Source organism: Tauraco erythrolophus, chromosome 9 (assembly GCF_009769465.1).
Source record: "Tauraco erythrolophus isolate bTauEry1 chromosome 9, bTauEry1.pri, whole genome shotgun sequence".
NCBI lineage: Eukaryota > Metazoa > Chordata > Aves > Musophagiformes > Musophagidae > Tauraco > Tauraco erythrolophus.
In genome coordinates this window covers 3,713,204-3,725,716 of record NC_141473.1, presented here as the reverse complement: position 1 = coordinate 3,725,716, position 12,513 = coordinate 3,713,204, and the positions used below count along the sequence as shown (strand labels likewise).

General features: G+C 39.9%; 1 protein-coding gene across 1 annotated transcript in view; it reads right to left on the bottom strand.

Moving 5' to 3' along the window:
- Window positions 1–208: 208 nt before the first annotated feature.
- Window positions 209–12,513, bottom strand: part of ADAM12 (ADAM metallopeptidase domain 12) — a 193,602-nt gene continuing 181,297 nt past the window's right edge. The window contains exons 18-23 of the mRNA XM_086617005.1: window positions 11,791–11,899; window positions 8,436–8,571; window positions 7,688–7,796; window positions 7,144–7,326; window positions 1,397–1,524; window positions 209–269 (exon numbers count right to left, since the gene is read on the bottom strand). Coding sequence (XP_086473131.1) covers window positions 209–269; window positions 1,397–1,524; window positions 7,144–7,326; window positions 7,688–7,796; window positions 8,436–8,571; window positions 11,791–11,899 — 726 coding nt within the window. The remainder of the gene's footprint in view (window positions 270–1,396; window positions 1,525–7,143; window positions 7,327–7,687; window positions 7,797–8,435; window positions 8,572–11,790; window positions 11,900–12,513) is intronic.

Below are 12,513 nucleotides of genomic sequence, written 5' to 3'. Positions count from 1 at the left end.
ATTAATAATTTACAAGTACCTGAGCAAGTATACAGAGCACCATAGCACAGCACAGCACCAAAGGCAGTAGCTCAGAATTCTTAAAAATAATGCTGTTTTAAACATTAAAAAGTCTAAGTATTGTCATAAAAATGAACTCCAGCTGGAGTTTAAAGATAGTGCAAACTTCTGTCTTCACTTTTTAAAATAAAGGTGTCAGATTTTCTAGTCATTTCACATCAGCAGTGTTGCTGGACCTGGATACCTGGGGTGGATGCTTAGGAGCAGGTCTGTTGGAAAGAAAGAAAACAGCAAATTGTTATTGAAACTTTTGCTAGTTCTCACTGCCAGCGTCGTGCTTGAGGCATGAAGATGAATGGTAAAACCTCTTCGAGATACCCCAGTTAACTTCAGACACGTAGCATGGGACTCTCATGCTGGGAGGAGATCAGACATGTTACTATACCAGCAAGTCTCATCAAGAAGCCTAAATGGCACCAGCAGGCTCCTGGTTTCCAGTTCAGGTTTAATTACTGCCTGGCCAGTGGGATAAGCTAGCTCAATGTGTCAGGTGGTGTTCTTTAAACTCTTTATTTCTCTGGGTGCTCATCAATTCAAAAATGCTACTTAATGCTGTAGAGTAGCAGTTGCTTTCAAAAAGTTGTAGTCAGCTTGAAATACTAGTACTTTCAGAATATGTTACTAGAATGGATGGCCAGGAGTTTATCAAACTTCACTCTTGCAGTCTTTTTGCTAGAAGCATTAAGAAACTAACTTGATTCTATTTTAATTTTTCTGAGCAATTAAGTGCCTCAGTAGTAGAATTCCTGCAGCTTAAAATACTTTATCTTCCTTGGAGCTCACTCTTTATTGTAGGGAACTGAAGAAAATTGGGTAAGAAAATACTGACTCTGCCCATTAACATAGTGAATTAACTATGCCCAATCAGATTTTTTTTTTTTTCAACATCCTTTTTGGTTTTTTGAAGTGTACAATTTGTGTCCTTTCTGAGTGTTTTGGGTATTATTTTCAGATGATATAAATTGATGTTCCATTCTGAAACGTGTGAACGGAAAATTGCTTTTATTGGTGGTTGATCTTAACAGCGTTCAGTTCTCAGCCTGATTCTGTAGGTGGTCCGAGTAGGAAACTTGATCCTGTTGAGACCTTTGTTTCTCTTGAAATTGGTGCTTATTAAGTCCTTTCTTTTGCAAGGAATTGTATTTATTGGGCAGTTTTTATAAATATCCAGTCAGATGCTTACAGTCAAACCTGCATGTGTATTATAAATTCTCACACTTCTGTTGCTCTCAACAACAGCTACAACAGAGCATAGCTACTCAGAGCACAGTGGATCTGCTCAAAGACTTGTCATTGAGAGAAGTGCTATAAATCAGCAATTTTGGTAAGGACTAACCTTACAGGAGTGACGTGAGGCAGAGTTCTGGTGTGCCCAGGCACCGGTGTGTGTGCACTGCTACAGCGTGCTTTGGTCAGAGGGTCTGCTGGCAGAGGCTTCCGAGGAGGGTTTGGTTTGTGGTTTTCCTGTTATAAAAAATAAGATTCATGTTAGTCTTCGGAATTGACATAACATAACTGAGATAAATCAAAGGTAAGTTCTAGACTAGATGTATTTAAAAGAGTAAACCATAACTTATTTTGAGTAAAGAAGCACTTATATTTCAAAACAAAGGTTTAATGCTGTATTTTAATGATTTTGTTTCTTTTGATTCTTTACTCTAGATATATTAGGTGCATCTCTAGTTAATGATTAATTGGTGGTAAATGAAAACAACACAGATTGTATACACAACATTGTAAAAGTAGTTATACAGAAAAATGGAAATACTAGAAATGACTTTAAAATACAAACGCAGATGACCACAAACCGCTCAAGTCCAGTTTGAATTGGTAGCATCTGTGGAATATTTTTTTTAGAGATGCTGCTGTGCTTTCCTTCTGTGGAATTAAATGATTCATTAATAAAGAACAGAAGTCATCTGCTGTCAGGCATGAGCTAATGTCTCTTCTGTGTGGTCCTTGAAACACTGCAAACATGGTAACATGTCTGCTTGTGGTCTTCATTATGAAGAACTGGGGTAGATTAAGTGACTTGCTCGGGGCACACAAAAACTCTCAATATATCCAAAAACTCACTTCAGATCCTTCTACTATTTGAACTGCATAGTTATGCTTTTTCTAAATAATTTTTACTCTTTACTATTAGTTTGCCATAACTATCATTAGTAAAATTGACCAAAAAGAAACAAGAAGGGCTTACAAGCATCATCTAGTTAAAGATCTCCTGAAAGATGTAATCAAGACAAGCAGAGGTGTGAATTGCTCATGAATAAAGTACAACTTTTCATTATTCATTGTGAGCATCCCTTTGTTTCCTTACTTTTCATGGCAAATGTTTGCTCTTTCAAGAAGAAAATTCTGGTTGACTATCAGTCAGAACTTTGATAAAGAAGAAAATACGGAGCGTAAGAAAACCCCATATGTAGTAATTTCAAGTTTACCACAAACTACATTTTAAAGCTGTATACAACATCCCTTTTCTTTTTCACTATGGGCATAACATCTACTAATTCTTGAGTGAACGAGAAATAGCAACGTGAAAAAACCCTTTCTTATTTTAACTTCTTGTGTAGCCAAAATTTCTCCTTCAATATAAAAATTAGTCTTGACTATCATCCAGAGGAACTTCTTCCTCTATAAAACAAGATAAACACATTTTGCTGAAAGAAGCTTGTCCAAGAGCTCTGTCTTAGGGGGAAGGGGCCTTTTTCCTCAAGTACTTTTACATGATGAATCACATGAGTCTGTCTGGTCACATGAGTATTCAGCTGTTTGCTTGATTAGTCCCTAATTGTTATTGCATGGTTTGTATGTACTCTTCAAAACTCACAGAATTCTTAGGTACCATAATTGAGAGGAGGAACCCATCCAGGCTCAGCAGTCTAGAGAAACAAAGGTCTGAAGAGCTTAAGATCTGGTAAGGAGAATAAACAAGAAGAGAGAACTGTCCTGGTTTATTTCTTTGTGTTTATTAGCTGTGTCCTATGTCTTATCACCACCTGCAACACCTGAGTGTAGGGAAACGTTGACTTTCTGAGAAACTTGGAGCAGCTAAGTACTAATGAGACCCTATCAGTATGGCTAATCCACATGTGCTGATCTAGAACAGTTCTTCAGCTGTGGAGTGAGCATCTTCTCACTGCTGAGCATGAAGATAATCTTTGGTGCCTAAGCCAAGCCAACTCTTTAGGCCCTCTTATTCCAGAAGAAACATCCATGTGAGGAAGTATGTTGAAACAGCACTCATACTATAAATATAACTCTGATGGGTACACAAGCCCAACACCTGATTTCTTTTCTTCTTCCCCCTCCTCGAGTTTGTAAAAATGTCACCTTGCATTAATACCCTTAAGGTGGAAGCAGCAAAGTGGCTTGACAGAAGTCCAATGTGGCAAGCTGGTAAGAAAGGGTAAAAGAAAGGAAGAAAAAAAAAAAGGAAGGAATTCAGATAAAAACCAGAGATGGAGAATGTGTAATGGCTGAGATGAAGCAAAATGGAGAAGCACTTCATAGAAAGGAGGCACCAGCACCAGCTAATGCCACCAGGAAAACATATATCCTTAGAAGCAGAGGAAAAAATATTTGAAGAAATAAATCCCCTCTCCCCAGCCTGATTACAGGATGGTCTTTTATATTCTTTGTGTGCCACAGGAGAATCCAAATTGATACTGCTTCGTACGTTAACATGTGTCCATTTTTTTTCCCTCTACAGAGCTTCAGCTCTTCAATGCGAAGATGGATGGATTTCTTTGTCCCGTTATATATCAACAACTTAGCATTTAATACATTCAGTCTCTGTCTGTATTGGGGAAGTATTGTTTTAATATTGTCATGATTTCTTACAGCTCCACTGGGAAGAAAAACATAATTCTCATACGAGCACCTACAAAGACATCAGGTGCACGAAGCTTTAATTTGTTTCACTGATAAATTTTTTAAACAAGCAACAGGAAGAAGGTTCTTGCCTAAAATGCAGTGTGAGAAGGGGAACTTAATTTGTGTTAGCCCTCTGTGTCTAAAGCCAGTTTGAGGTGAGAGAGGAATGGTATTAGCAAGAATAACTGAGCAGAAGGTGCGCCCAGCTCAGTTTTACTAGGGGAAAAGTAAAAACACCGAGCTATATTTCCTGTAATAAGGATGATCTGTAAAATATGAGATATATTTTCGTAATAGGATGGTGCCAGCATCAGAGGCAGCAACTGAATGCCAACAGTAACGAAACCAAGTGGAAGGGATCAAATCAGAATGCACAGACTGAACCCACGGTTAGTAGGAACCCTGCACCGACTCCTTGATTTCGGTGGTGCTGGGCTGATTTATATTGACTGTGAATCTGGCCCGTAAATAAAGTATATTTGCCTTCTGACAGCATCTGAAAGAAGGAAAAGCTGTTATCAGTCAAAAGATGTAAGTATTAAACTTGGCAACAGTTTGTTTGCTAAGTGGGGTTTGTTGGGTGTGGGGGTTTTTTTTTTTACTATTTTAGTTACTCATCTGAAAGGAAATCTTAGAGCAGAATAATAATCCATTCACTGCTGTCTCAACAGCCACTAGAGGGGAAAAGAGTTGTCTTAGAGTCTACTTAGCATGTTGTGCCTTAGCTATCCGCTGCTCGAAGCCCAGAGGCAGTGGGGAAAGTAGCTCGTGCTTAATATACCTCTCAGAAGGGAGAAGAGGCCAGCTGTGAAGCCACAGAAACAGTGAATGGTTTCAGATACTCTTCTTCAGCACTATACTGCAGTACTCAGCATCTGCATGATATTATGAATGTAGCAATGACTTTTAAAGTGCTCCTCTTGATGACCTGATGGAGACACTTCCAGAGAGTGCTGAAGCAATACGTCAAGTAGTATCTATATAAACTAGACCAAAACTATTCTCAAGTTAATTTGCTTCTTCCAAGTGTTGAGGAAGTAAAATTGCTAACTTCAGAAGAAAAGATTTTCTTCCATACAGTATTTTCTGTGTCCCTAGAATATAGAAAGCAGCTATTTCTGATAATCCTGAGTTGAGGATATAATTTTGAAGGAAGCCACTCTTGCTCATTCACTAGGGTGCTTTGAGTTGATCCCATTTGTCCTACCTCTGTTCATGCAGTAACTGAAAACAGTGATATTTTGCTTGATGGAGTAAACCGTCAACTAATGTGAGTGGCCAAACTGAAAAGCTTTTGGCAGTTTCAGATTTGTCAGTCTTTGGTAATGATAACACTAGAGATCTGGTATTCTACCTTGTACTTTTTTGTGGGGTTTGAAGGGGAGGGCACTGAAGAATATAGAATCATAGAATGGTTTTGGTTGGAAGGGACCTTAAAGATCATCTAGTTCCAACCCCCCTGCCATGGGCAGAGAAATCTGCCACTACACCAGGTTGCCCAAAGCCTCATCTAACCTGGCCTTGAACACTTCCAGAGATGGGGAATTGTATGAATTGTAGTGGTGCATTGGTTGGCTTTGATGTGCAATGACAGGCCGGGGCAGATACAGATGCACCATCAGAATAAGAAATGGTTACTTTCTCTTGGAAAGCCTCTTCACCGTATGTCTTCTGCTAGTGGGAGACAGTGTAAGCTTATAAGTTGCTAGATAAGAAGAAATAGAAGATTTTTTTTATTTTTTAAAGGAAGCATTGGTTAAGAAAACGGAAAGCACTTGCAGTGAAAATCCTAACTTTGGCCACTATGAAATATGCAGAATGTTTAAGGAATGCAAGAAAATAAACAATGAAGCCACTGGAGCTAAAGACAAAAGCAACACAAACAAATACTACAGGTTTCCTATAAAATTGATTTTTAGAAAGAGTCGGTATTTCCCATTCCCCTGAAAAGGAAAATAAATGACTACCAAGATGGAAAAGGGAAGAAGAAAAACCTTAAATACTTTGAAAGCAATTACTAAACTGGCTACAGTTATAAAAGTTGGTCTAACGTGAGTGATTCAATGTTCAGACTAGACAAAATTAAAGCTAGATGCCCTTTTTCTGCTGTCATAATACGTAAGCACACTGCCATAGCAGCTCAGCACCGTCTCATCCCTTTTTTGTTCCTGTGTTCTTTTTACAACCACTTTTCAAAGCACTGCACTGCAGCAACTGTTTCTCATAGCCACATCCTCCTATAAATCATTGGGAAAGCGTCTCAGAGTAGCTCACGAGGTTGCTGCATCAGGAAGGTGCTCTGTCCTTGGACATCTTAACGAGGTTCAGGTAGGCACAGTCACTCAAGACACAGCTATTGAGTACGGATTTGCAGCCCGTGCATCCAAACCAATGTGATACTCATTTAAGACAGCTTGATGATAACGACATTCACTTCATTTTAATCTTGTACTATATCCAGAATAGCACAGTGGCTACAAAACAGAAATAGCTGGATGCCTGATTCCCTTGCTTGGACACAGTCACGCTACAAATGCAACCAAACAAGAGAAGCCAGCGACAAGAAAAGGGACAATTTAACAGAGACAACTTCATCTACCTTGAATATCACCTTGAGATGCATTTTATTACCAAAAAAAAAAGAGTTACCAGCTCTATTTAAAACATTGCGGTGAAAGGTACGTCTGCATGAAATAGTGAGGGTAATTACAAGTCTGTTTTTCAGATCTGTGCTCTGGGAAAAAAAAAAAAAAAAAAAAAAAAAAAAAAGCCAAGCAATCTCTACACCCCTCAGCAGTACAGGAGCACATCAAGCTTTCGCTCTCATGCAAGACATCTGCAACTTGACTTCCTACACTGTACCCCTGTATTTAACACCTTGCTAACAAACCGTACAGTCTCCCCTCCACCTGGGCAGCTGGCGAGGTGAGCCTGAGCTTGCCTGTAATATGGAGCTCATTCGTACTGTTGTCTCTTTTGAGTGCCAAAGACAGTATTCAGGATCCTAAATTTTAGGTTGACAGCCTCAGTTGACATAAACCAGTATATCTACACTGCATTTCTGAACTTGTACAAAGCATAAAGAAAATACTTGGTCAAAAAGCCAATACGATGGATGAGAAAACACATAATTCCTCTTCGCCACATGCAGATACTCACACACTGAGTATTAAATAGAAGGGAAGCTTCAAGAAAATCAGTGGTTACCTGGGTGAACCTCAGCGAAGGGTTAGCTGGCAAGGGTCTTTCAGGCACAGCTTGGTGACACGGCAGCTGGGGAAGGGGTGGCAGGACTCGCTGCGGTGTTTTTAATTGTGGCAAATTGTGTGTCTTCACAGGGTTACTGATGTCAATGATCTGATATGGCAGTGGTCGTCTTGGACCTTCTCTCTATAAAAACAACCCCAACCAAAAGTTAGAAACTTCAAGAGTTGACATAAGCATTGCTACTTTAAAATCTGTGTTATTTGCTTGCTTTTCTCTTCTGCTTTCATAGAATGGTTTGTGTTGGAATGGTTGGAAGGGACCTTAAAGATCATCTCGTTCCAACCCCCCCTGCCATGGGGGTGCAACTTGGTAGCCATAAACATATTTTGAAGCCTGCATCTTCTCCCATTTTACATATTGTTAGTTCTACGTGACATTAAGATCATGTAATGATTGTGTTATAATAAATTCCTTAAATGAGATCCAAACATAAAATATGGGGTTTTCCCCCTTTTTTCAATATTTAAACTATTTAGGGACTCACTTTTTGTATGTTTGTATTTTGTGGCTTTATGATGAGATTTTTACTGAGAGATGTGGTATGAACATGATTAGGCTCAGATGAACTGGAAGGTCTTGCTGGATTCACAGACCTGCAACACAAACATGTATTTATTAAACACAACGTTCTGCTTTATAAACATTTTTTTTAAAGAGTAGCCTCTTTTCAGAACAAGATTTTGCAAGGACTTTCTGACTTTTCATAGTAAAGAAGGAAAGTAAAAATTGTCTAGCGCTCCTGCAAGAATAAAAATAAATATTGATTTTTTGGAAACCAGTAGTCTGTTAAATTAGCTTCTGCAATCTGTGGAAATGCAGCTTTGTAACACCCAAGAGACTATTTTAATGAATCTAGCATTTAAACAGTAATGACCTCAAATATGAAAGTTTCAGCTCACTCGACTGAGTTTAGATAAAAGGCCATGCAGTGTAATGAAACTATTTCAAGCAAATGAAAAAAAAAAAAAAGCAATACTTCCTCCACTTCTTAATTTTTTATCACAAAAGAGAAATACAGCGAAACCAAAACCTGCAATATTTACTGACAACCAATAAAGTTAAACTAAACCAAGAAAAACACCACTGTTAAGGCTCGGTGAACGTTTTTGCTAAAGCTGGCTCTTTCTCACCCGTTCACACCGCTCTGTGATGAATGTCAAGACCACAGCTGCCACGTTTACAGCTACTTTCTACTAAATCTATGAGAGTATAATTAGGGGAAATGATCATACCTTAGTTTCTCTATTGTTGTCTTTTTACTTGTAAACAACCATCTCATGAAAGTCTTCCTTTTCAGATACATGATGGATCCAGCAAAGATAAGGCACAGAATGGTTATCAACACTCCTATGGTTAAACTCTTATTATCTGCAACAAAACACAGGGAGTTAACTCCTATCTAGAGCCTTCTTTACTGAAATGTGTTATGGATGTGGAGCAGGACATTGCAGCCTGGCCCAGGTTTCTAACTGCAATGCAGGTGAAGTGAATAAACTATGAATTAAAGACTAATAAACTCTTATTTCTTCCAGCCTGCTGCTTGAATTTTGGTCTGTTTTAAAGTCACGTCTTTAACATTGGGGAAAAATTAGTTAAAATAGAACGTTCTAGGTCTCTTCCAACTGAGCTATTCTATTCTGGTCAGATATCGGGGTCCAAACACGGACATCTCCATGTACTCTTTCTGTTCAGGTCCTGCTTAGGTTGTCACCTGCAAATGGGACCGTAGGGCATATGGGCTGTCGGCCTCATCCAGACACCCCCAGGGTGATGGGCGTAGCGATGCCGACTGGCACCTTCTTCATGGGCTGCCAGGGTGGCAGGGAGATGGAGGCTGAGAGGGAGAGAAAAAGGACCGAAGTGCCCAGATATGGTTCGATAACGTGCCAACTTTTAAATACTCTGTCTCTTAAATATCAGCAGCTCCTTTATAACCCCATTTCAAGTGTTTCATTGTGCTTTAATGCTAGGCAAAGAGTCTGAAAGCTAGACTACTGTGGTCCAGCCCAGATGGCCTTCGAGTCGAATGCGGAGGCAAGCGAGGAGCTGAAGGAAAGCCTTCAGCAACCACGCTGCGTGCGCTCAGAGGGATGCTCTGCTCAGCGAGGGGCTGCAGCCTTCCCTACTCGTTCCAGTTTTTGGAGTGCTTTAAGCTACCTTAAGTACCTTGCTGAGACCTAAGTGAGGCACAAGGGTGAGGTGAACCCTGACTAGATGACTTGCAGCTGAAGGAAAGCTTTATTTTTAGGAAGAGGTAAGCAGCAGCTCTGATGGTTATGGAAATGCGATATGACCATTGCCTGGAGGAGAGGATGTTGTGATTCTTCAGGACTGCTGACCCAAAAACCGCACACTCCCACGGTAGGAGAAACATCTTTAATCTTTCTCGGGTAACCTCTCATCACTGTCTCAGTCTTATCCTGATGGATTTTCAGCCAGCTGGCTCTCATCTACTGGCCTAAGCTCACTGGGATGCCGGTGAACGCAGTCAGCACCGTTGGCTGAACAAACCACACGTGGGGCTCGACGGGGCATGAAGTGCTACACTTGGTACCTTACAGCACTGCAGAATGATGAATCCCTCACCGCCTCTACAAGAGTAATAAAATTAATAAACTAAGATTATGCAATTTAAATTAATCAAATTAAATACTTAAGGCTTCTGTGTGAGAAAAATATCGAGTGTCAAACACATCGGTTTATTCTAGATCGGCCGGGTAAAATCAGTTACTAAATACTAATGAGAGCGTGTGCCTTGTTTGACTAAGATGAAAGTATTTTAATGAGCTAATGCTTCTGTAATTTGATTTAGAGATGTGCAAACTACTCAGATCATAACCCAAACCACCCCATCAAGTCTTCAGATTTAAATCCAAGTGGCAGTGATAGAAAATTAGGTCCTCTAGCAATTTCCATATTTGTTTATTGCCAGTATTACTGAATGCAGCACTGTCTTTAGAGAAAAATGGTGAAACTACCACACTATATTAAACTATGTTAAAACAATTTTCTGTTAAATTGAAGTGTTGGCTTCCAAAATGCAAGAATTATCAAGATGTCCTGTTTTTGTCTTCTCCAGTTAGCATTGTCTATGCAGCACATTATTATAATATATTTGTAGCTCCCTAGGTACTTGGCTTTCAGGTAAGCTGAAAAAGGACCATAATGCTTTAGAGCAAATCTTAAAAGAAAACATTTCATATGCAAGTGATCACACTTGTTCAGTGCCTGAGCACAGTTTCTTTGCTATCTTACCGACTGGTAGTTATTTAAAAAAAAAGATCTTTTCACAGTGAAATCATAATGTGAAGCTTTGTCATGGAAATGACTGTGATGTCATAAACCCAGTATTACAATTCACTGCAGGATCTGGCGTGTAGAGAATATAATCCATTTTGGTTTTGAATAGCATTATGCATTTGAAAACATGCAGATCATTTTCCAGCAAGTTTTATGTAAGTATATGCGAGTAGACTGCTTGTCCTGTCACTTACTCAGACATCAATCAGAAACATCTCTCTAGAAGTCACTAAAGTTACAGTACTCTGGGGAAAAATTGGCATGTGATGATTACCAAATCCTATAAAAGTTCACAATGTGCAGAAATAATTCCTTCTGAGGTTGGCCAAAGGTGAAGCGAGATACTGTAGCCAATGGTCTACAGAATGAACAAGAGGAAATTGAAATGCAAATTATAGAAAATGCACATTTCCTACTACTGTCATATATGAGGGTAACTTCTGGTAAAAATGTGGAAGCTATCTATAAAATATAGTTTTAATCTGACACAGTCAGAAATCTGCTATTTTCTACAATACAACAGATCCTCCTTAAAAGCACAATATCAAATATATTTTTGATTATGCAAGAATTTTGCATTTATAATCACTGCAATACCCACTCTTTGTTAGGCACACAACTACAGACACAGGTGGTTATATGTACAATAAGGTAGTTCTCTCCTGATGCATTCAGTGGAGAACACTGGAGTTTGGCATATCTCAAGGTGAACCCAAGAGTACTGCAACGTTCATCTACCATGGCAGCAGGATTAGCTCAAGAGGGGGAGTTAGCTCCTTGTCCTCGGCTTAAATCAATACTACTTCCTACTTACTGCAGTGAGCTACTAAACTTGACCAGGTATCTCAAAAAAAAAAAAAAAAAGAAAGGCAAAGAGAAGAACCCACCAGGACCATTGTGCCTTTTGTTATGCAAAAAAATGGATGCGCTCAGCCAGCCTTGGTTTTGCTTCACTACGTTTTTCAAGTTCATAGAATCATAGAATGGTTAGGGCTGGAAGGGGACCTTCAAAGGTCATCTAGTCCAACCCCCCTGCAAGGAACAGGGATATCTCCAACTAGATCAGGTTGCTCAGGGCCTTGTCCAACCTGGCCTTGAACGTCTCCAGGGATGGAGCATCCACCACCTCTCTGGGCAACCTGTTTCCAGTGTTCTAGAGTTTGGATTAAGCTGTTTGATTTACTGACTTATTTCCCCATCTTGCAAGCTCATTGCTTACAAGACGACCCTTTGTATTTCCCCCCCTCTATCATGGAAACAACAGGTAAAACATGAATTACTACTCACCTGCTTGCCTGATGGGCCCGCTGTCCAGGCTGCCACCAAACCCAGGCTTGTCACAGTAGGGGGGGGCCCAGTCAGCCTCGCAGTGACAGTTCTTTTTATTGTTGCAGACCTGCAAAAACAAGAAAGAGGTAAACCTCGTAGAAGAAGAGAGATGTACTGGTATCTGCCGACAGGCACAACTGAGAGGGCGTAGAGCAACTCTGAGGGCGAGACACCATGGAGTAACAGGGATCCTAAAAAGCATTATTTATTTGGCTGGTAATCGTTTGAGTTGCACCAGCTGACAACTTCAATAATATGAGGATAATCACACACCTCTTAATTCTTGTTCTCTCTTTGCCTCCAGCAGCAACACTATCTGCTTTCTAACTTCTGTTCCTTCTGCCTTCACAGGAACGAGAGTCTCTCTACGCTGTTAAGGCTCTAAAGCTTTGTCAGCCCACTTGAACGCTCCTATCCATCAAGGGCTTGCACTGGGCTGCAGGCTGATTTTTCCACTGCTCAGATCCCCCAGCTTTAAGATGAACCAGTTGCTGGAAGAACATGCGAGAGTGGAATCCGGGCTGAGGAAACCCTCCCTTTGGTATCACACCTGCCCTGTCTTATAAAGATACAGTCCTCAGTGTTCTGGTGGTTTTAATTTGAGTTAAGTTAAAATTAGCAAGACTTGATTTACCAAATGCTCCCTGCAGAATAAGAGAGCTCCAAAGGACTGGAGTCCAT